Genomic DNA, 25157 nt, shown 5'->3' with positions numbered 1-25157 from the left:
GGGCATGAAAAGACTCGGCCTCTTAGATATGTCTGTGCTCAGATACACTGAAGGGCTGTAGATGTGTGTGTGGGAGTGTTTGGGGTCTGATCAAAGAAGGATCCCCAGTATGGAGGAATTGACTATTTCACAGGCTCTCGGAGATGTGTCAGACTGTAGAAACTAAAGTTCCCAAAGCTTGGTGCCTTAGCTCTTGGTGCTTTTACTCCTGCCTCCCCTTTGATGGCAGATCTCTCTGTTCTTCTAATACCCACTCCCTGTACATCCCTTCGTCAAAAAGTTCTATTGTAAAGAAACGTCTGAGATGCTTACAGGACTTTGTAGATGGCTCCGTATATGGGCTTTAAGCTTTTCCAATTTCATTTTTGCTGAAAAGTTGTTTTAACATATGATTTCTTGGGCTGGAGAGATGGCTCAGAGGTTAAGAGCACTGAATGCTCTTCCAGAGGTCCTGAGTTCAATTCCCAGCACCCACATGGTGGCTCACAACCATCTGTAATGAGATCTGCACCCTCTTCTGTATACATAATAAATAAATAAATCTTTAAAAAAAAACACGATTTCTTTTAGAAATAGTAGGGGGCAATGATTATTTTCATGGAAGGGTCACTGTCTCTTCAGTTCTGAAGCCATACAAAATAAAGACTAAATTTTAAAAAAACTTTGTCTTTGAAGTACTCTTAAAGCAACATGGTGATGATAATCATGGAAAAGAAAACTATTACTATAGATGTTAATGATGTGTGTTTGTGTACTAAAAGGAGAAACCTACTTTGAAAATTCATAAAAATTCACTCTCTAGTCATTTTTATAATAGTTTTTTAAAATTATAATTACATCACATGTCCCCTTCCATTTCCTCTCTTCCTTCACCCCTTCCCATGCACCCCTTCCTTTTTTTTTTTTTTTTTTTTAAATTTTTCTTACTTATTTATATGTATACAGTGTTCTGCTTGCATGTGTCCCTGCAGGCCAGAAGAGGGCACCATTATAGGTGGTTGTGAGCCACCATGTCGGTGCTGGGAATTGAACTCAGGACCTCTGGAAGAGCAGGCAGTGCTCTTAACCCCGAAGCCATCTCTCCAGCCCCCACCCTCCGTTTTTTCTCTCAAATTCTTGGCCTCTTTTTCTTCTCTCCCTCCCTCCCTCCCTCCCTCCCTCCCTCCCTCCCTCTCTCTCTCTCTCTCTCTCTCTCCCTCCCTCCCTTCCTCCCTCCCCCTCCCCATCTCCTCCTCTCCCTCCCTCCCTCTTTCCCTCCCTCTCTCCCCCCCACACTCTTTCTCTCATTCCTGAATACAACCTAATCTGCCTGTACAATTTTACCTGCCTGTATATGATCTCCCTAGCCATTTTTGTCCATTATTATTAATCCTAACTTATCTATAGCTTTTATTACACTTCTAAATTTTATTTACTAATTTTGTTGCTTGAGACATGCTGTCATGTATCCTGAGCGGACCTTAAACTTGCTCTGTAGCCAAGGATGATCTGGAACATCTGGTCTTCCTGTTTTCACATCCCAAGTGCTATAGTACAGGTGTGGGCCACCAGCCTGACTAGTAACAAGAGAAAACCTTGCCGCCTGCTGTCCGTGACAGGAAGGAAGCCTTGGTATCTGTATGATATGACAGATGGACTTGGTTTTATAATTACAGCCTGGTGTTTGGTTGTCTTTCTGGCTTCCCTCTCCCAATGCTAGAAATTGATTGATAGCCTGGGATTCATGCATCACAGGTGAACTACCACTGTGCACTCCCTCCCTGTATAGATCCTGTTTTGTTTAGTTCACTGTGTGTATACTGTTTGGACTTAGCTTGACACATACTAGGTAACTGTCTCCAGACTGCTCCTGAAACATGTACTGTATCTTCTTTGTGAATAGGTATTATAAGGTCTTTCATTATTGGACTTGATGTTGAGAAAATCTTCCATTTTGTATGTGAAAGTTACCGGAACTCCATTCCTTATTTTCTTCTTAGGAATAATGGCAAGAGTTTAGTAAACTGTGTAAACATCCTGAAATATGTAATTAAATGTGTAGAGTACTTACTGCTTTGTATTAGATGATTGTAGACATTGGCAGCTATCAGATTGAACTATTGTTAGAATATATCAAATTTTGAGTAGTAAGTCAAGCATGACTCACTACTCATGCCTGTTGTCCCAGGTACTTTTAAAGCCGCTGTAGGAGAAATGCTTAAGCCTGGGAGCGTGGGGGGTTGGGAGGGGGGTGGACCAGCCTAGGCAACAGGGAGACTCCATGGTTCTTCTCTCCCCCTAACTTGAGTTGTGGTTGTTCATAGTCTAGGTAGGTGTTCATCACTCTTGGTGCTTTTTGGGTTGGATTTTAATAGATAATACATTCATGGTACTCAAGTTATTCTAAGATTGGTATGATTAAATTTTTAGACTGGATGTGGTCTTCCAAAATTATTTTGCATATAGTTACATTTTAACTCTTATCTACTTTTTTTTAAAATTCTTTAATGAGATCCCTAAAGGGAAAGTCACAGCTCTAAACCATGGCTCATTCAAGATGCACAGCCCTTAGTTACTCTTTTTTTATTTATTTAGTTTGTTGGTTTGTTGACTTATTTATTATTTTTATTTTATGTGCATTGGTGTTGTGTCTGCATGTGTGTCTGTGTAAGGGTCCCCTGGAACTGGAATTGCAGACAGTCGTGAGCTGCCATGCGGGTTCAGGCTCTGCAAGAGCAGTCAGCTCTCCAGCCCTTCTCACCTACTTTTGAAAATGAGCTACAGTAATAAAAGGAGGCGTTTAAAATGTAGGGATATTTGAAGATGGCTTCTTAGGCAGCCTTGGGATTCTAAGTTCTAATTCTAAATCCTAGAGTAAAGTAAATCCTTTACTTTCCTCTGAAATCCCATTTTCTTTGGTTGGGTTTCTGCAGCAAGGAACGTGGATAGTTTCCAGTTAACTTTTAACAGTGTGATTGTATAACTAATTTTCACCCAAGGCCAAGTAAATTGAGTTATAGTTTCAAATCACTTGTACTCAGTGGTCTGATTATATCAGTCCTAGATAGTTTTATAAGCTATGTGGAACTGCCCCATTTTTTTTTTTTTTTTTTAAATCCAGAAATAACATCATTTTGAGTTTTCAGTACTTGATCACGGACATTAAAACAGCAGAAATGCCCATTTTTCTCCTTTGACTTATACAGGGTTTAAACAAGATACAAAACAGTATGTGCTTAAAGTTGTTAGCCTTGGTTACTCTTCCCTTCATAATGGGCAGAGAACCAGAGGGACAGAGATTATACTGAAACTCTGTGAAAATGGAAAAGACTCGTAATGCCTTAACAGCAACAAACTTTTGTAAAAATATTTTATTTCAAGAATTCATCTCTGGCATGTCAAGCATCTTTTCCCTGCTTAGACAACTTCTAAAGTACCCAGGCCCCAAGGGCTGCTTATGTGCAAGTGGTTATCCCGTCTGGTTGCTTCAAGTTCACACTGGCTGCATTTGTCTTGCATGGAATATGTTAAAAGCCTAATTGAGATTTGTATTTGAAGTTTTCCTGTGTCCTTGCGTTTTCACAGCTGCTGAGACCCAAATAAACACACACAGGCTAATATTATTTAAAACTGCTTGGCCATTAGCTCAGGCCTACCACTGACTAGCTCTTACACTTAAACTCAGCCCATTTCTGTTAATCTAGATGTTGCCACATGTTCCGTGACTTTATCTGTGTGCCTGTTACATGCTGCTCCCTGGATAGTGGGCTGGCCTCTCCTGACTCAGCCTTCTACTTCCCAGAATTCTCCTCTGTTTGTCCCGCCTGTCCCATACTTCCTGCCTGGCTTCTGTCCAGTCAGCACTTTATTTATCAATCAGTCATCCACAGCAGAGATGAACTGATTTGTTCTGGGTTGGTTTCTTAAGACAGTCTGACGACACAGCACAGGTTGGCCTGCAGCTCACTTAGCAGTGCTGGTTGGCCGTCAATGCAGCATCCTCCTCTGCCTCAGCCTCCTGAGGACTGGAGGTACAGACTTGATCCACTGCACCCGGTAGGGGACTTGAGTGGATTTTTGTTTGGCCTCTGATGTTAGAGCTGTTTTGCCCTCTGCTCTGCTTGTAGACAGTCCGCTGCTTTTGCCTTAGGGGCCATCCCTTGCCACTCACCACTTTGCCTTATGTCTGGATTTCCTTTTGGTACATGCACAGTTCCTGGCTCACAGACATTGGTAACAATTTCTCTCCAAGGAGAACACTGCTTTCTTCTTTGCTCTGTGAATGACTAGTCAGCGTGTCGTGATGACCTTTGTTTCTGGCTGCCTATGTCTTTTCAAATAGTCATGTTAAAAACTTGGCTTTTGGGGGGTGGGAGTCCACTGTCAGTATTCTCATAGACTTAATTAAGAGACCTTATAGGGCAAGGGGGGATACTTTAAAAACAGTTGTGACCAGGGAGTAAATTCTCAAGGTCCTGCCTGTGTTCTCAATGAAAACACTCTGCTGGTCAAATGGCTTTTTAGGATAATTGGATAATCAGAACAGATCTGTATTCTGTGACATTTGTAAATTCCTGTTCTAGACATGTGTGACACAGTCTACAAATAAATATGTTCTAAAATTCCACTAGAAAGCAGTGTGAGTAGACTCAGAAAGTGTGCAAGTTAAGACTGCTCACAGCAGGATGTTTGTAGGGCAAGAGCAGTGACATGGGCTGAATAAGTATCATTTCTTCCTGAGCCTCTCAGTAAAGGATGAGCCTTCTGCAGTAGGGAGGACAAGCATTGACTTCTTGCAGTACCAGACTTGGCTTTTATGCTTCCAGTCTTCTTCCGTGGGGAGACTGGAGGTGGGCGGCCAGATCCGAAAGGCTAAGGAAAGCACACTTTGAAAGTTGGAAAATGCTGTTTTGTTAACTTCAACTAATAGACGGAGTCCTGCTTGTTTAGGGTGATTGGTTTATTAATGTGAATATTTGTAAGAATCTTAATAAAGTCAGATTTGTTGCTAGGTACTTAAAATATCTATAAAAACCTTAGCTGATTTTTAATTTCACATTATCTATTCTATATTAAATATGGGCATACCACACTCTAGCCAAACTGATTTCATTGACCGTCTTCTTCATCTAAGGAGAACCCCCCGACCCCTGCCATACATACAGAGCAACAAGTGTTTCATTAGCTTTTGTCATAATTTAAAGTTTGGTGTTTCCTTCTTGGTATTTTGCCATAGCTGGTATTTTTGCAAGGATTGAGAGATTCTGTAAGCCTGGGCCGAGAACTGTTGGGTGTATGTGGGGACTCATGGGTCTGGATTGGCATCTTTGAGATTATACTGTGGTTGTTGATGCTGTTTTCCCAAGGCTGCCTTGGGACCTTTAGGCTCAAGTCAAATCCTTAATGTCAGCTTTCCAGACGTTGCTCCTGCAGTTTGCACCGTACACCCGGCCTGATTGTGAATTTTTTTTTAATTTATTTTTATTTTGTGTGCATTGGTGTTTTCCCTGCACATATGTCTGTGTGAGTGGGTTGGATCCTGGAGTTACAGACAGTTGCGAGGTGTCATGTGGGTGCTGGGAATTGAACTCAGGTCTTCTGGAAGGGCAGTCAGTGCTCTTTACCATTGAGCTATCTCTCCAGCCCCTTGATTGTGAATTTTAAATGAAATCTTTATTCAAGTGATACTAGTGTTTTTCTTTTTGTGGTGAGACCACTAATTAGGAATGGCTGCTTGGCTACAGAATTAACATGGTATGTTATAAAATTTACTTTAAGGTTGGTGAGTTAATTTAATTTGAATTTTATATAAAACCGAGTAATTTCCCTTAGAGCTGTAGCTCAGAGTCGAGCACTTGTGTAGCACATTGAAGGACCCGAGTTCTTTGCCCAGCATTGCAAACTGGAGGAACACATGCATGACTGATCTTAAGTCTCTCTGCTGCCTTGGAATTGGGTTGGAATATTCATAATGGTTATTTCAGGACGCGTGGCTTTGGTCTCTGCTCTGTTTGGATGCTTCCATGGTTTACTTAGGGTTAGGGCAGGGGAGGACCATTTCCAATTGTGCTGAGCTAATTAAAGGAACACCTTCAGTGAGTAAAAGGCAAAGCGGGGAGAACAGCCAGGTAAGACTCAGATCCGTTTTCTTTTCTTTTTCACATAAACAGGGTTTTGATTTTGTTTGATTTTTGTTATAGTTTCAAAATTACATACTTTTGGAATTTTAGTGCATTGGGTTTTTTGTTTTGTTGTATTTTGTTTTTTGTTCTCAGTATGTAGCCCTGGCTAGCCTGGAACTTACTGTGTCGAAGTCCAAACTGGCCTCATATTCACCGAGATCCACCTGGCTCTGCCTCCCAAGTGCTGGGATTAAAGGTGTGAATAATGAGTATTCAGTGAGGAATGAGTAGAATTTGAAAAAACAAAAACATTCTAATGGATGTACTTTACCATTCACTGGTTTGAACAAAGAATACAAATTTAGAAAATTACAGTGAATTTAGGAAAACAAATAAAACAATTATTTATACAGTGAGGTTATTGTTGGTGATGAGTGAGCATTTGCTACTGAAATCTATTTGTTTTTATTTCATGTCTTAAAAATTAATACTTAAATGTGGACAGTACTTTAGTTTTTAATAGTAGAGAATATTGAGCGATAATGACATTTTATTTCTTCTCAGGTCATGTTTACTGGTGAAAATATTCCTGTCCATCCTCATGTGTATAGCAATGGTCATATCTGTTTATCCATTCTAACAGAAGACTGGTCCCCAGCGCTCTCAGTCCAGTCAGTGTGTCTTAGCATTATTAGCATGCTTTCCAGCTGCAAAGAAAAGGTAGGACTTGCACTTTCTCCAGTCATGTCTCTCTTTCAGCATAGGTAGCTTAACAGGGTCAGCATATAATTTTTGTATTTGAAGGAGGAGGACTCAAGGTTTTTGTTTTTCAATTACAGTAAATGACATTTTTAGTAATAAGTTGGAAAGTTATTTTGTTCTTTCATTCTAAATAGACTAGAAGTCAAACTCATGTTTTATACATATTTCTAAAGTATGGTTTATTGAGTATGTAACATGCTAGCAGTGTGGGCAATAACTAGACCATAGCTGTCATTTGACCATTTCAAACAGAACATTCGTGCACATGTTTATTAATCTGAATTTTATTTCCATGAGCAGTCACAGAGTAAAAGTGTACATTCCTGGTTTTAGATTCCACAGTGGGGAAGTTAGAAATGAACACCCCCCCAGCTCCTTAGCTCCCTTTGCTACTCCCCATCCAAGGAAGCCTTTTTCAGAGTCTCCCAGAATCTGGAGCTTTCCTGTCTCAGTGGTTAGAGAAGGATGCCATTCACCAGGAGAATTGGAGCCTTCCTTTTTATTCTCCTTTATTTACACACAGATTCTGTCTCTAGTGGAAGTCGGGGAAAAGACCAGACAAAAAATGATAGGAGTTAAATTTCAGATACCTTTAAAATAGGGAGCTCTGAGGGTGTATGGGTATCTTTAGCAGATTGCTTCTCTGTTCTCCAGATTAAATCCACTGCTATTTTAATTAATAAGAATTCAGAGACTCCTTAATAATATCTCAGTTTTAAACAGTGGGTGGTTTAGAATCAGAAGTACCTAGAGTCACGGTTTCACCAAGTAAGTTCCTTGAAATGTTAATTCAAAAGAGTTTTGGTTTTGGGGTGTGTGTGCATTGAGATGGTTCAGCGGCTCAGTGTGCTGACTGTGTAAGCCTGACAGTTGATCCCTGGAGCCTACACTGGAACTTGGGAACAGAGAAGTTCTGCTGTGATCACCACTTGTAGTGTGGTACACACATGTGCCTACAAACACATCAGTAAACTATTTTAAAAAGAATTTTCCTGGTGGTCTTTTTCAAAAATGAGATTTTTGGGGGGTTTTGTTTTGGCTTTGGGTTTATTTTTGTTGTTGTTGTTTAAATAAGTACAGGGAATAATAGGCTAAATTGTGTTCATTTTTTTTTCTTTCAATTGTAAGATGAAGATCCCTTTATCCAGTTTTTATGTACAATATAAGAAAAAATCCTGTCATTAAATTATGTTATTAAAAGATATAGCCCCATTCTGAAATACTAAAATGTGCAAAACAGCTATTTTAGATGAAATATGATACATGTGTTTTAAGAACATTTTTAGAAATTATTTTTTATATGTGTTTACCTGTACATCCAGGTGATTGTGAGGCACCATGTGGGTGCTGGGAATTGAACCCAGGTCCTTTGGAAGAGCAGCCAGTGCTCTTGACTGCTGAGCCGTCTCTCCAGCCCCCTTAGTATCACTTTAACTCTAGTTTCTTCTGCATTTTCAGGTTGTAATGAAGCTTTATTTAGCCAATAGGAGTCTAGAAATGAGGCCCATGTATTGCTTCAATACTTTTCCTTACTCAGCCCTAGCATGTGTGCATGCACACACGCACGAGTGCACACACTCCAAGCTTTTCATCCGTGGGACAGAGCAGGTTGTTCTCCTGTGTTCCTCTGATGCTTCACAGTGAGGTGATAACCGTAGGGTTGGATGTGCACCGCCATTGAGTTGGTCACTGGTGATTCTCTGCCCATTGCTCTGCATGGCCTGATGATTGATCGCTAGCTTCTGTGTGCATCTCCATAGAATGTTTTACACCCAGAGACTGACTATTGCTCGGTATGTCTCTCACCCTTTTCCTAACCACCATCGTTCTACTTACCTGATGGTTTGCTGCTAGGATTTTTTTGCATACTTTAGTATAAAACTAATCCTTTCATTTAAATTTTTGATAAACTGTTCTTAGTAGAATTGTTTGATAGGTCTAACCATGATGATAATTTAAGAGTCAGAATTTCTGTGAGTTTGATAAAATTTAACATTTATTAGATACTTGCTGGTTTTACCCTATTAAATGCTATGTAACGAGAAAAGGAAATAAAGAACTTAATTATAATCCTAACGTCAAGTTTATACTAATGCTATATTAGAATATAGCCGCCTCTCAATAGAGCATTAGTATAAACTTGACATTTGAACTCTTGACGAGAAGTCACACCTGATACGCAGTAGTTTTCATTCAGGGTCTCTCCAGTCTTCCTTCTGTGTGGTTAGCATCACTCTTGGCCAAGGTGTCCTGCAGAGCTGCAAGATTCTCCATCCTGTCAGGGCAGATGAGGAAGGCCTCTGGTCCACACAAGACTAAGACATCTTTCGTCTTAGATGCCATCTCTCTGTCCTTAATGCATTACAATAAAACAACAAGCCTGTGCAGGTACTTGAAAGTTGCTGTCGTTCTTCAGATAACCTTAGGGAGGTAGCTTTTTGTTTAGTTAGTTCATGTAAGTAGTCATTAATGACTTGATGGGAGAGATAAGTATGAAGGGTTTGGACATCATTTAGTGGAACTAACCTTTCCCACACCCCCTTCCTAAACAATTGAGGCATCCCTTCTTGAGTCAGGCTTTTAGTATTTCTATTGTTTTTTATGTGTTCTATAATAATTTTGCTAAACTCACTTCTCTCTGTCATTTTCTTTCAGAAATTACCTATTTAATATTTAAACTCTATTTGTTTCAGAGACGACCGCCAGATAATTCCTTTTATGTGCGAACATGTAACAAGAATCCAAAGAAAACAAAATGGTGGTATCATGGTGAGTAGTTTTTATTTGTAATGACAAATTTTTGGTATTTTTATTTGGAAGATAATGTTTATAAGCCTTGGGATAAATAGTGGAGGATGTAATTGAGGTAACTTTTTGTAACAACATTACATTAGAACATCTGGGAAAATGTGGATTTTAGACTAAAATTTTAAAACATAATCATATCCATCATACAAGAAATAAAATGAACATTACTTTAATAATTCCAGCAATACCATTTTGGAACAAAACTGTAGTGTCTTGTGGTTTTTGTTTTGTTGCACTTTTGAGGGTTGAGATGATTTTGCTTCTCTAAGTCTACCTGTCCTGAAACTAGCTATGTAGACCAGGCTGACCTTGAACTTGCAGCTGTCCTCCTTGCCACTGCCTCCCAAGTGCTGGGATCAAGGTGTATGCAGCTGTGAAGGACTAGAGTCCAGAATAATCTTTATCTTAAAATAGAGCTAGCTGTGGGGAACCCTTTCTATGAAGTAGATGTTCTGATGCCTTGGACACTCAGTTCTGCTACTTTTCATAATTGGAGGCAATCACAGTAAGTTTAGTGCCCCAGTAGAGACAACTTCTCTGGTCCCAACAGCCTGTCTTAGGATTCTGTTGCTGTGAAGAGACACAGTGACCATGGCAGTTCTGTAAAGAAAGCTTGCTTCCGGCTTCAGAGGTTAGTCCAGTCATCACGGTGGAAGGGAAGCAGGAGCTGCAGCATAGCAGGGCGACAGGCACGCTGATCAGAGAGAGAAAGACTCTGGGTTTGGCTCGGGCTTTGGAACCCTCAGAGCCAAAGACCAGCCCCAGTGACACACTTCCCCAACAAGGCCACGCCTCCTAATCCTTTCAAATAGCACCACTCCCTCATGACCAAATCTGTGAGCCTATGGGGGCCGTTCTCATTCAAACCGCCACACAGCTGCTATTTAAATATTTGAAATTCTGTCCATTTTAGGGTTATGAAGAAAATATTCTTGATAATGTTAAATTTCTGTTTTTCTTGTTCAGGGGGTAATGAGTAGGGGTTTTGTTTGTTTGTTTTTCTTTTGTTTTTTCAAAATAGGATTTCTCTGTGTAGCCCTGTCTGTCCTGGAACTCACTCTGTAGACCAGGCTGACCTCGAACTCACTGAGATCAAGCCTCTACCTCTGGAGTGCTGGGACTCAAGGAATATGGCACCACCACCTGCAATACATAGTTTTAAAATGCAGAATTGCTGGTATCATTTCTTTCTTTCTTTTATTTTTTTGAGACATAGTTTCTCTGTGTAACTGTCTTGGTTGCCCTGGAACTTGCTCTGTAGACCAGGATGGCCTCAAACTCACCTGATCCACCTGCCTCTGCCTCCTAAGTGCTGAGATTAAAGGTGTGCACCACCATTGCCTGACTTGCTGGCATCATTTCTAAACCAGTCTTACTGCTATCCCAAGGCTGTAGTTTAAATGAAAAGCGAATGCTTATGTTCTCTGTGGACTTTTTCCTTTGGCTGGGGATGGACCCACTGGCCGCACTCCTAGATAGCTCTACCACTGAGCCACAGCCCCTTCTGTATGTCTGAAGCCGGTGGATACCGGGCACTCCCTGGGATAGTTACAGCCATAAAAGTATTTTCCTGGTTTGGCTTGTTAAATTTTTTTATTTTATTAACCTAAAGAAATCAAGTTTGGCAAAACTTAATGAGAATATGGCCTTTCTCCTTATCTTTTTATTCAGTGTGAAGTCTTCTGTGTTTTCACCTAAACTGTAAATTTAAAACTTAAAATTTCCAAGAGCTCAGCCTAGATGACCAGAGTAGACTTAGTGGCACATCTTTCCTCCCAGTGAAAGGAGGCCATTGCTGAGGGCCATAGAAGTGGAGCGCTCAGTGTAGGAGGGAGGGAAACAGTTCACAGTAGAGGAGGGGCCCTGACAAAGGGGGAGGGGTGTGGACAATCCTTCAGGAGAGAGCAGGTTTCATTCTAGGGGGATTTTATTTATTACAAATGACAGGCATATTAATGTCTTGTGGTTCATACTTGTAATCAGGAGGTCAAGATCATCCTTGGCTACATAACAGATGTGAAGCAGCTTGAGCTACATGAGACCCTGTGCAAAAAAATCCCCTGTAAAAGACAGACAGTAAATTATGGGTTTATGTAATTCAGTAAAAGTCTAGTAGAGTAATGGGGTAGATACATAATCTTTGTTTACATTGTTGGTGAGGCAGGTGTGGTACATGACTGTAGTTCCCACACTCAGGAGGCTGAGGCAGAAGGTAGGGAATGCCAGGCTAGCTTATGCTGAGTGCTCAGATCCTGTCTCAGAAGCATACACAACTTAGAGTTAAGAAGAGCAAAAATGAATTTAGAACTATAAAGGGTAGTAGAGGAAAATAATCTGATGTTAATATAAGAATAGATCATTAAAGTATGATTGTAATTATTTAGGCCCTCGTACATAAGATTTTAGAAATATATCATCATACATCAGGAGGTGAAAGATTATTAACTGGTCACCTTAGAAAACTGGTAACTATTTTAGAAAATAAAGTTACATTTTTATTTGATAAAATATTTCCTGTGGATTAAGTATTTTAAAATACTTTTCAAAACCACTGACTGTTAAGTAAGGAAGGAGGAGTTTCTTAATTTAGAAGGCATAGTAGAGCCAGGTGTGGCACATGCCTGTAACCCCACATTCACAAGGCTAAGGCAGGAGGATGTGCTGAGTTTGAGGCACGCCTGGGCTGTAGAATGAGATTCTGTCTCAAAATAGAAAAGAAGAAAAAATTAGAAAGAAATGAAACACTTATCTATGTGAAAATTCAAAACTTCAGAATAAATTACAGACGGGAGTGTAGTTCAGTGGTAGAGCGCCTAGCTGGCGTATGTGTATCCTGAGTATGATTCTGAGCCCCAACTCTACCTCAGAAGACTAAATGACAAATATAGCACAGGTAAAGATGCACAGCACAGTATTACAAATTGAAGGTTTTTGGAACTCTTAATTCTGAACTAGCAAGTTACAACAGGAATGAGTGCCAGATGATAAGATAAGACAGTAAAGAGAGGACAGCTGTCCATACTGCTGACGACACACGGCACGTTACTACAGTTTTCTGTCTTTGTCATCCATGCACATAATGTGCTTTGTCCATATCCACTCCCACCCCTCCCTCCATCCATTCCCCTGCTCCCCACTTTCTCCTCCCAACCTCATGTGCTCGCTTTGTTCTTTTAAATCCAGTGTGTCCACATAGTGCTGCAGGATGTGCAGAGGGTAGGGCCACCTACTAGAGCAGTGCTTCTCCACCTTGCTGACGCTGTGACCCTTTGACACAGTTCCTCCTGTTGTGGTGACCCCCAACCATACAATTATTTTGTTGCTAGTTCATAACTGTGATTGTGTTTCTGTTAGGAATCATAATGTAAGTATCTGTGTTTCCTGATGGTCTTAGGTGACCCCTGTGAAGGGGTCTCCTGACCGTCAAAGGGGTTGCTGACCACAGGTCGAGAATCGCTGTAATAGAGCATAGGTAGCTTTCAGGGGCCACATCTCTTAAAAAACTGATGCTTCCTCACCAGGTAGGGGTGGGATTTTGGCTGTCTTGAACTTGTACAGGTCTCATACAGTCACACATACTATGAGTTCATGTGTGCAACACAGCAGCACTTTATTGTGTGTGCATGTCGTGGCTTGTATGTGGAGGTCAGGTTTGCACAACAAGCACTTTCCCCACTGGTCTGTTGTTTTCACTTACATGTAATTCTGTTTAGAGTAGCCTTGGTTTGTTGATTTACAGTGGCTCTTTTTATTTTTTTAATGCTTTTCCTTTCCCTAAATGAACCCTGAATGCCTGGATAATGTTCATGTACCATTCCCCTTTGAGATGAATTTATCACATATACGTTTTATATGTACTCAAGAGAGGGTCAGTGTTTGTTGTCCATTAAGATAGTAGACCAGGTGTTATCGTCCAGCTAGGAAGCTGCGAGCATCTCGTTTGAATTTTTCATCATTTATAAGAAGCTAAAACCTTTCTACAGTTGGACCACAATATTGTCTTTTCCTTTGTGCAGTGACAGGCAGTATAAACAAACAGCTCATAATTGAATTTGCATTGTCTTACCAGAGAGATAGTCATTCATTCCCAAAGAGCATACCCCATTAGCTAAGTTAGAACTTTTCAGTTTATCTTTTGCCTACTTAGTAGGTTCAGTTCCAGAAGGTCGTCACTGAGCATCCTCTCAGGAAGTGTGCCATCAGTGTTTTGCTCTTTCCTCCCTCCCACTCTCTCTTTCTTCTCACTATGGGCCTAGCTGGCCTGGACTTCATTGTGAAGGCTAGGGTGTCCGTGAACTTGTGGTAGTCCTCTTGTCCCTGATGCTAGGATTATAGGTTTGTGCAACCACATCGGGTTCAAGAAATACATATTTCTGCTGATGGCTTTTATTTTTCTCCTTATCTTTGAGATGAAGACTTCCTGTGTTTCCCAGGCTAATCTTGCACTCCTGTGCTCAAGAAATCGCCCCTCCTCGCCTTAGCTGCAACTGTAGGGGTATACTATCATGCCCTACAGACTCATGTTATTTCTTAGCTGCCTAGGGTTCTATTGCTGTGATAAAATACCATGACTAAAGACAGTTTAGGGAGGAAAGGGATTATTACAGTTTTACACACAGGTCACGGTCCATCACCAAGGGAAGTCAGGCTAGGACCTCAAGGTAGGAACTGAAGCAGAAGCCACGGAGGAATGCTGCTTACTGGCTTGCTCCTCATGGCTTACTTAGCCTGCTTTTTTTTTTTTTTTTTTTTTTTTTTTTATACACATCCAGGATCACCTGCTCCATGGTGACACAGCCCACAGTGGACTGAGCCCTCCTTCATCAATCATTAATCAAGGAAATCTCCACAAGTCAATCTTAAGGATGCACTTTCCCAATTGAGGTTCCCTTTTCTCAGATAACTCTAGCTGTGTCAAGCTGACAAAATAGTCAGGACATTAGTGTTTCTAATTCTCAAAGGATTGCAAGGACAGACCATTTTTTATATGTGACATGTCCAAAAGATTGAGGACCAAGAGTGGGATGTACTTCAGTGATCAGCTATTTGCTTAATATGTATGAGGCCTGGGTTCAACACATACATGCATGCATGCTTGTGCACATGTGTGCACACTCACAATCAGGAATTGGATAAGCTCTTTCTCCCCCATTGTTTTTTTTTTTTGGTTGTTGTTGTTTGTTTTGTTTTGGAGACAGGGTTTCTCTGTGTAGTTTTGGTGCCTTTCCTGGATCTCACTCTGTAGAACAGGCTGGCCTCAAACTCACAGAGATCCGCCTGGCTCTGCCTCCTGAGTGCTGGGATTAAAGGCGTGCGCCACCACCGCCTGGCCTGTACTATTTTTTTTTAATCTGTCTAATCTATAGATACCCTCTCCACACACACACACACACACACACACACACACACACACACACACACACACACACACACTACATACCACATACCACTTAGCATTTCAATTTTGAGAGACTGAATGGAATTACGTTTCAGATGTCCAGATCCACAGTCATCCTGTGTGGCACCAGCAGCATGCGTGTGTCAGAGTGTATAGTATAGATGTGATGTAAGCAGAGAGCCCGGAGAGGTTTAGTTGAGATAATGATGTGTGCTCTAAGAGGGGCTTCTTATAGGCAGGATGGAGACACTAATAGTGGAAAATTACAAGTCTGAAATCATTCAGTCTCCAGGTTTTATAAAAGGGGGGCTCAGCAGGCAGGACAAAGTTGAGCTACCAGACAACAGAGTTAGGTCTTTGCTTGTTTACATTAATATTTAGAATATCTTAAAAATTAGGCCAGTCCTTCATAGCTTACTGCTATTCCTTTTGTATACCTCATACCTCCTATTGATTGCTTTCACAGTTCTTTAGTACACAATGGTTTATTAAAATATAAAAGGTAATTAGGTAGAGTTTTGGAATATAAGAAGTTGTATTGGTATATGACTATACATTCCTTATTGTTACTTGAAATTAGGACCATTTTCCAGAGCTCTTTAGTTTCTAATTAGGTCATATCTGCATTGGATATAAGCATACCATGTTGCCAGTTAACACAGGAGTTCATCTGCTCTGGAAAATAAATTGAGCTGAGACAATTAGGGTTAGAAGCTGAAAGTGTAATCAAAATAGGTTTGTGAAATAGACATACAAATATGTTTGGGAATTTGCCGTGATTCAGACCTGGAGTCTTCCTTATATAGATTCATTTCTTTGCACAGATGAATAAATCATTTAGAACCCAAAGTTTTTTGTTTCTTCTTTTTTTATAATAAAATTTGTCTTTAGAATTTCATACAGTGTATTTTGATCACACATCACACTCCTCCCTAACTCCTCCACCTCTCTGTCGACCTCCTCTCAGTCTCCTCCCCCTTTTTTAACAGACCCTACTGAGTCCAGTTTGGGAGGCCCATATCCTCATGGATGAGGCCAGCTGCTGGAGCATGGTAGACCTACCAGGGCCACACTATTAATTAAACAGATTATATCCCATAGAAGCTATCAGTTGTCAGTAGTTCCTCAGTCAGGGTTGGGAGCTTTGAGCAGAATGGTAACCGGCTTGATTCTGTGCAGATCTGTGCAGACAGCCACAGCTGCTTTATGTTTATGACTGCTCCATTGGACTCCTTTTAAGGCTACAAAATAACTAAATCCTAAATCTAGAACTTGAATGGTTTAGCAATCCCCCTTTCCTCCTCAAGGGTGACACTTCCGTTACCTGCTCTAAAATCTTTCTTGAATCCATTTGTCAAAGGAAAACTAATTCCCTAAACTCTTAAGAGATAAAACTTAAGTGTAAATCGTTTGTTTTGCTGTTACTCTCCCACTTAGTATCATTGGCCTGTGATGCTATGTTTTTCTTCTAGTCTTGTGTCCTTAGTGATATTCGGGGAGATGGTTTCCAGTGTAATGTGACTCTTATACTTGGGGGGATGTAATGACCCTTCTCTAGTTCTCACGTTTCCACAAGCCAGGTGAAGTTAGCTATAGTGGGTGTGAGCTCTGGAACCAGCAGTTTGTATGTTACACTGGAGAATGTAATTTTAGTAGAGGCTTTGGTAGTTCCAGAGAATAATGAAATCATCATTATGAGATTTTTTTTCAAAGTACTCTATTGCCACAGGTATTTTAGCAGAGAGATTAAAGACTGTTACTGGTCTTTCATAACCTTCTGTAGCCATATATTTGTCTTGACCCAAAATGAGCTTTACTCTATTGTTGCTGTGTGTGTGTGTGTGTGTGTGTCTGTCCTGATACATAATCTTTGCACACAATTAGAAGACTATATCCCTTGAAGGTTTTTTGTTTTGTTGTTTTGTTTGCCTCTTAAGCAGGGTTACAGTTTTGACTCATATCCATTTTCATACCAGTTTATTTGCAAACTTGGTTTCGTGTATTTATTGAGGAATTATAAACTTTTAAGTCCCTGGGAGTCCTGCTAGTAGAGATCATTCAATTCCAACTTAAGAACTTAATTTGTTTCCACAAAGCTAAGATGTTTGAGGCAGGTAGAACTATATCAGACCTAAATTATTTTAACATTTGATCCAAGATGGAGATTGGGATATAGAGAATAGCTTTAGAGATTTTATAATCATTTTAGTAGCACATTCTACAGAAGCCTACTATGCTGAGAACCTTCCAGAACAAACAACCATTAACAAAGGTAAATTTGTGCTGCCATCTAAAACATACGGTATGTCTGTAGAGATACAGCTTGTTTCTACTTCACTAAATAGCATGCTTGATTGGATGAAGTCTCTCCTTACTGTGTGTATCGTTGTCTGCCTCATTCTAAAGTTTGTCTCAGTGCTGTGGCCCCTTAGGTAGAAGGCAGTGCCACACTGTGGCGTACAGGTTGAAGTCTGACGAGTTGTGTTTTCCTCAATAACATACTTGATTGAGCTGGCATTCTTACAATCCCATCTACTCCAGAGGCCAGTATGGGCAGATTATAAGCTTAAGGCTAATCTAGACAGTTCAGTAAGAGCCCGTCTGAAACACACACACACACACACACAAATCCCAAACATGCACACATACACAAAAAAACCATACCCCTATCCCTCTACACACACTAAGAAAAAACAACCCAAAATTGAAATACACACACAAAACTAAAACATTATTTGAGAAACTTTTTCCTATTTCTATTTTGTTTACATTCACAGCAAATATATCTCCTTCTAAATCTACAGAAATAGGTACTTTGATATGAAACATAAAAGTTACAAATTTTTCATTTGCTTTTTCATTGAAGGGTATAGTCATGCCAGCTAGCTAGCATATGTCTTTAATCTTAGCACTTAGGATCTGGAGGCAGGAAGATGATTTCAAAGCCAGCTCTGGCTACTCAGCAAGGTTGAGACCAGGTTGGGCTGCATGAACCCTGTCTCCAAAAATTGTCATAGTTTGGTGTGTGTGTGTGTGTGTGTGTGTGTGTTGTTTATGCTCTCAGAGGTCAGAAAAGGGCACCTGGTCCCCTGGAGCTCGAATTACATAAGTTGTGAACTACCCAACATGGGTGCCGTGCCTAGAACTGTGATCCTCTGCAAGAACACTTCATCTCTGAGCCATTTTTCAGCCCCTGATTTGTCTTGTTTTGATAGAGGGTCTTGCCATGTAGCCCAGGCTGGCTGCATACTCAAAATCCGCCAGGCTCTTTGCCTGTTGTTGCTGGGAATTGAGCCTAGGCCTGTATACATGCTTTCCCCCCCCCTTCCTTTAAATTATTAAACCATGCCCAGGATTAGGAAAATACTGTGCCTTTGACCTATATCACCAACCCATGATTTATTTTTAAAATCTAGTTTATTAATCTATGAATTCTCCTCACATAATGGGCTTCATTTGGTCTTTATCGGTGGAAATTTAATTAGCACTACATCAGCCTTAACGTGAATTATTTATGGAACATTTGGCCAGTGTTTTCTGAGTTTTTTCTTTACAAACTTTCACAGCTCTTAGGAGTTGTCACTAGTATGAAGCTTCTTTTTGAAAGTAACTAGTCCTCAAATTCCTCAGATACATTTTTGTGAAATCAGTTTTGTAAAATAAGTCATGGACCCTGTAGTTATATACTATCTAAATATAATATGCTGAGGGACCAGAAGGGATTACAGAATAATTCTTTGGGTTTTAAATGACCTTGCATATGTATATATACTTTCTGAAGGAACATTAGCAGCATTAAGTGTCTGTTGATTGACTTGAAAGTTGTATCTCATTGTTGGAGAGTTGTCGCGTGGACTAAAATCATGTGATGTATTATTTTGTGTAAAGTAGCATGACTGTCTAGGTACTGCTTTTGGACAAACTCTCTTAAGATGTATCCTAAATATGTGCTACCTTGTCATATCAATTTCTTGTTTTATAGTGAACTAATATACTAACCATATATTTTAAAGTTTTTTGTAAACTTATTTCCTTGAAAGAATAAAGGTTGGTTTGATTGTCACTATATAATCGAACACAAATTTTTATCTGTAACAATTGAGAGAGGCAAGTCAGATCAGCCATGTTCTTGCTACTTGATGTTATTTCTACATGAGATTAACTTGTAGATGACTTACACATGCTTAACTTTTTAATTCTCTTTTTTCTCCTTTTCTTAAAGATGATACTTGTTGATGCCACTGTTATCATCCTCGTAGCAGAAGATAGTCCTACTGAGAAAATGAGCACTTTGATCATTCAGTCTTTGAACTTTAACCTTTGACTGGAAGTGACCTATAGGCAATGAAGACTACTTCCTTTTACTGCATTTTTACTCGTGTGCATTCTGGGCGCATGTTGATCGCTGGCTCAGTCCAGGCAACTGACATGCTTTTATATTAGTCATACAGTATTAATGCAGGTGTCAGGAAATGTCAAATATAATTCCATTTTTTATTTTTATTTTTTTAAGCTTTTGGAAAAGTTCCAGGTCCTCATGTATTGTGCAATAACAGTGACTTCCTCGGTGGTTTGGGGACGTTCATTGCCGGCAATGGACGTTGATACAGGAAGAGTTTTCTTAACTCCTGCCACTTGGTGATTAATGCATGATAGGGCCTATGAAATGAATTTATCGGTTATCGTGGGATTATAAGGAAAGTGAGGGATCCAACATTACATTGAAAGTCACCCCAACCGTTTATATTTGGATTCTATGCACTGTGATCCTAAGGCTAACAGCATGAAATAACATGCATCTTTAAAGGACCGTAAGAAAGATCATTGCGTATTTATTTAATCGTTTATATCTGCTGTCAAATTGTTTTGACATGGAAAGTTTTCAAGGAACATTGGCAGAGAGGTACAATATGTTATCCCTATGGTGAAAATAAACTCATTTGTTGTACATAGTCCTCAATCTCTGAAGTAAAGGTGTGAATAATATAGGGTGTGAATGGTTTAACCAAGGCTTTATTTTGGAAGTAAAAAAAAAAAAAATGGCAGTGATGCTTAAGTTACCGCCATCCATTATTTGGGCCTGTTCTTTTTCCCCAGTATGTTACACTCTGTTACTTCCTGCTAGCCATCAGCATGAGCCCTATGCCTAAACACTATTTCTTTATTTATGTTTGGAATCCATGAACATTTTTGTTTGTAATCTTGTTTCTTTTGTTACATTTTAAGTTGTTTGAATGTTATAGTACTTTAATTGAAAGACTTTTGTCAAGTTTTTTTCTTGTAAATTTTCTTTACTTGTATCATCTTGTCCTTCAATCCTGTACCCTAAAATGAGAAATACATTTTTGACAGAGGCTTAATGTTTTAACAAAAGAGTGTGGACATTTTTATTTGAAGATTTTGGCAAAAGAACACTATAAAATGATAGGTTTGCTTATTTGTTTCACACAACCATACAGGGTTTCTTGGAAGAATTTGTTTGTTTGTTGAAAAGATTTTGCTTACAGCTAGATGAAGTTTTTCTATCTGTCTGTCTGTACCTGTCTGTCTGTCTGTCTATCTATCTCTATCTAATCTATAATACAGTTGTTGGAAAGGTTCCATTCTAAGTACCATGTACCATGTAAGTTAATGATGCTACAACTAGGTCTTTTTAAGAAGCAATTAATGTATTTTATAAATTACCTTTTCACATATGCAAGATCTGTTTCTATGACAATGTTATTTTTACTAATGCCTTACTGTTGCACTCTTTTTGAATATCCTTCCATGACTAGATTAATTGATTTGGGCTTAAAAATGAAAGCCAATTGGCTGAAAGGTCTGACATATGTACCCCCATAAAATCATCCAATTGATAATTGGTAAAGAATATTTTAAAAATTGTTTTTAATCTCTGTGTAGATGACATTTTGTAGCTTTGTACATGTTGTTAATTAAGGGCATATAATTTTACACTCTAAAAGTATAACTGCTGAACTCAGGGGTGGGTAGACTTCAAAAATATGTCTGCTGTAGAAATAACTTGAAAAAACAATTAAAACCACGGCCAGCCACCAAATTGTGGAACTGTTTATACTGCTAGGCAGCAATGGTCATTTTTTAAAGACGATAAACATTTTCTTCTCTCTTGACTGGGTATACATAAGTTCTCACAGTGATCATTATTAGTTTTATTAGTTGGCCTATTTAACACAAAAAAATCTATAACTTCTTAGTTTTCACTGCTTTTAATATGAAAATTACAGCTGTAAATGAGGTGTTCCCATGTTTTCTGTTACTGCTCTAAAATGCTAATTAATGTGATCTTTTTCAGGGTGGGGTGGGGCAGTACAGGGGAATTCTTCTCTGTGTTCATAGTCCTAACTAAAATCCTTTCAAAAGAAGTGACCTGTGACGTTTATTCACCAAAGGAATTAATACACCAGGTCAAGCATTCAGTGCTATAGTGTAGAGTAATAGCTTCAGTTGCGTTTTTATAACTGTTTTAATATACCTCTGTATATACAGATACTATAAACTAGATTAAAATGAAATGGGGGGGGGAAACAAACAATTTTAGTTCATTTTTGATTTCAAGTGAAGAAAATAAGAACTATTAATAATTCATAATCAGATTAACATTACTCCCTTGAATTTAGGAGTCACTGAAAATTCTTGTACACTTGCATATAATTATTTTACATTATTAAAAGACGTAAGATGTGTATGTGGTTCATTGTTCAGTTGAAGGCAAGTTGTGGCTTTCAGTAAAACAAATATTTTGCTGTAACATATTATTGAAAGAGAACCGGAGTTACAAGAAGTTTCTGTGAAATTTGCTGAGTTCCTTCCCTCCTCCTGCATCCCAGTCACTGAGTACTAGCTTGCAACATTATATTTTATACTTAGAAGCTATGTGTATCTGTCTCTCTCTCTTTCACACACATCTATTTCAGGCCATTCTCCTGTGTTGCCAGTTTGTTTTAAAGATGTGATACTTGCAGTCCCTTCTTTTTGCAGTTAAGAACTTGGCACCCTTATGAGTATAGACAAATGCTATAGGTTATGGAGAAAGGTTATTTTCAGTTTTGTGGGAAATTTTTGTAAAGACAGATTTTGTGGCTGTTCTCTTCAGGAGTTAGTATTTACTTCTATCTATAGAACGTATAATGTGTAATTATCTCTTTAGCCAGCAGGGAAATAAAGCATTTTTAAGCCCTAGGAGAAAGGGATGATGGCTTATATGTAGTCCACAGTCCAACTGGAGAAACACGGTAATTATGTTGCTTTGAGTTGATATATAGGTATTTGTTAGGAAGTAACTAGGGTGGTTTACTATTTTCTCTTTCTGATTTTAAATATATGCAAATACACACATATATATCATTAATTACCTACAATGGTTAATAACTTCTTGAGTTTCTAAAACATATCTAGTGACTGGTTTGTTCAAGCAAAGATAAATTGACAGTAATGAAAATGATTAGTGATATGAAAATGGTGTGTAAATATGTTATTTCTAGTAATGAAATCCTTTTTTAAAAAGCCTATTGTTTTTGAAAATTGCGATATTTAAAACTTGTTAAAACTTCTTAGAAGTAGAGGAGAAGAGGAGGTACTGTGTTTTCAAAGGTTTTTTGGTTGTTTTTTTTTTTTTTAATAAAAAAATTCAGTGTCACTAGGTCTCAGCTTTCATGGTTACTGCTGCTTATATTTCTCATTTTTATTAGTTTTTTTTAAATATATCTTTGTTGAAAACCTAAAAGTTTATAATTATGTTTAATTGTATATGCCTGTAAATTGATTTTCAAAAAGTACCTTTCTGAAGATTCATTACCAATCTGCAGGTCTAAGGGGGTCACTCAGTGGCAGCTGCCCTGGAGAGGCCCCGAGCCTCATTTGCACCACCATAGAGCCCAGCAGTCAGCCACAGACCCCAGCAGTGAGCCACAGAGCCCAGCAGTCAGCCACAGAGCCCACCAGTCAGCCACAAACCCCAGCAGTCAGCCACAGAGCCCACCAGTCAGCCACAAACCCCAGCAGTCAGCCACAGAGCCCACCAGTCAGCCACAAACCCCAGCAGTCAGCCACAGAGCCCACCAGTCAGCCAGCCACAGAACCCCCACCAGTCAGCCACAGAGCCCACCAGTCAGCCAGCCACAGAACCCACCAGTCAGCCAGCCACAGAACCCACCAGTCAGCCACAGAACCCACCAGTCAGCCAGCCACAGAGCCCACCAGTCAGCCACAGAGCCCAGCAGTCAGCCACAGAACCCACCAGTCAGCCAGCGACAGAACCCACCAGTCAGCCACAGAGCCCACCAGTCAGCCACAGAACCCACCAGTCAGCCAGCGACAGAACCCACCAGTCAGCCACAGAGCCCACCAGTCAGCCACAGAGCCCACCAGTCAGCCACAGAACCCACCAGTCAGCCAGCGACAGAACCCACCAGTCAGCCACAGAGCCCACCAGTCAGCCACAGAGCCCACCAGTCAGCCACAGAACCCACCAGTCAGCCACAGAGCCCACCAGTTAGCCACAGAGCCCACCAGTCAGCCAGCCACAGAACCCACCAGTCAGCCACAGAACCCACCAGTCAGCCACAGAACCCACCAGTCAGCCAGCCACAGAACCCACCAGTCAGCCACAGAACCCACCAGTCAGCCACAGAGCCCACCAGTCAGCCACCTCCCAGCTCGGTATTGTGCCAGGACCTCTAATGCCTCGGCATAGTTGGCGTCTTGGAAGGTGTCTGTTGCAGCAGCTCTCCCGACCTTGTTGTTGACCTTCCGTCTTAGCCTCCCTGTCTGTCAGCTCCTCACCCTTCTCACAGATACTCCATGTCTTCCACAGTTTTCCTTTTCTGACTCAGAAGTTAGGTTTTTTTTTTTTTTTTTTTTTTTTTTAAAGTTAGGGAACTAGAGAAGGAAGATAGTTAAAATTACACTGAAAAATTTTAAGAAATTAAGAAATACTTTCTATAAATAAAACACATGCCATTTTTTGTACCTAACTTGATTTCATCAGCAGGTTGCTAAATGTGTTGAGTAATTGACAGAAAGAAGCGGTGAGCTGTGGTTGAATTTCTCAGTAGTGGCATGGAGGGTTTCTACTTGTTTCCTTGTAGATAGAGACGCTTCCAGAGTCTATTTCTCACGCTAGCTAAGTTGTTTTTACATTTACATGTGGTGTTATTTTACTGAAATCATTTGTGGGTGACTTTCTCAGCATAAATTGTTGATTAACTCAAAGACAGGGTTTTAGGCGTCCTTCTCTTTAGAGGCGTAGCCATCGAGTCTCACTCTGTCAGACTTGGCTCTCTGCTAGTGCTGTGATCTGCTAAGTGAGGTAATAGTTGTAATTTCAGTTCTCAGACTTCTTATTGATACTTACATTTGGCTGTTCTTCTCTGAGTGATGATAGGATTGTCTTAAAAACTTCTGTCAATAAAGTTGTGTTTCGCTGCTTTGATTTGTGAACGGAAGGCCCGAGTGGCGAGAGTCTCTCCAGCCCTCGGATCTCCACTGCACGTGTGAGGAGCTGTCGGGGAAGGAGAGTCAGCTCTGGCACCCTTTGGGCACACAGCCTGGGTTTTCAAGACTAGGTGATGCAATCATGTAAGTTGTTTTCTCAAAGACAAACCACACTGAAAACTTTTTCTGGACTTTGTGTGACACATAACTTGTCATAGTCTCTGGTCTATGGAAAGACTGAAAACTCCACTGTCTTAAAGCCTGAAAGAGGACTGAGATTTTTATCAGATGCCACGAAGGTACAAATGTTTTCATAATAACAGCACATTCACATAAATGCAAATTGTCAGGCACATAGTAAAGATTTATTTGAGTGGAATTAATTATGTAGTAGTCAAGAATTAAGTATGTGTTCAGGTCACATTGAATTTTTTCATTTTATTGCTGCCGTAATTCATTTGGTTCATAATATATATTGTGCATTTGATTAGAAATGGAAGCTCATGCTTGAGGATTTGAATAGGGTGGGTATATATATTTTATAAATACAAATTGCAAAAATATGTAAAGTAACTACTTTTTAAATAGAATGTAAATGTTAAGACAGACAAATTTGTTATCTATTTTTCAAT

General features: G+C 39.8%; 1 protein-coding gene across 2 annotated transcripts in view; it reads left to right on the top strand.

Annotated features, from left to right (window-relative positions):
- Ube2w (ubiquitin conjugating enzyme E2 W) overlaps window positions 1–21130 on the top strand; it is a 50111-nt gene extending 28981 nt beyond the window's left edge. For both annotated transcript variants that reach the window (XM_028864631.2, XM_037206429.1), the window contains exons 4-6: window positions 6666–6821; window positions 9557–9632; window positions 19292–21130. In XM_028864631.2, the coding sequence (XP_028720464.2) occupies window positions 6666–6821; window positions 9557–9632; window positions 19292–19305 (246 nt within the window). In that variant the 3' untranslated portion in view covers window positions 19306–21130. The remainder of the gene's footprint in view (window positions 1–6665; window positions 6822–9556; window positions 9633–19291) is intronic.
- Window positions 21131–25157: the final 4027 nt, after the last annotated feature.

This window comes from Peromyscus leucopus, chromosome 5, assembly GCF_004664715.2.
Source record: "Peromyscus leucopus breed LL Stock chromosome 5, UCI_PerLeu_2.1, whole genome shotgun sequence".
NCBI classification, from domain to species: Eukaryota; Metazoa; Chordata; class Mammalia; order Rodentia; family Cricetidae; genus Peromyscus; species Peromyscus leucopus.
Note: the sequence above shows the minus strand (reverse complement) of the source record. Positions and strands in the feature narration are given on the sequence as shown.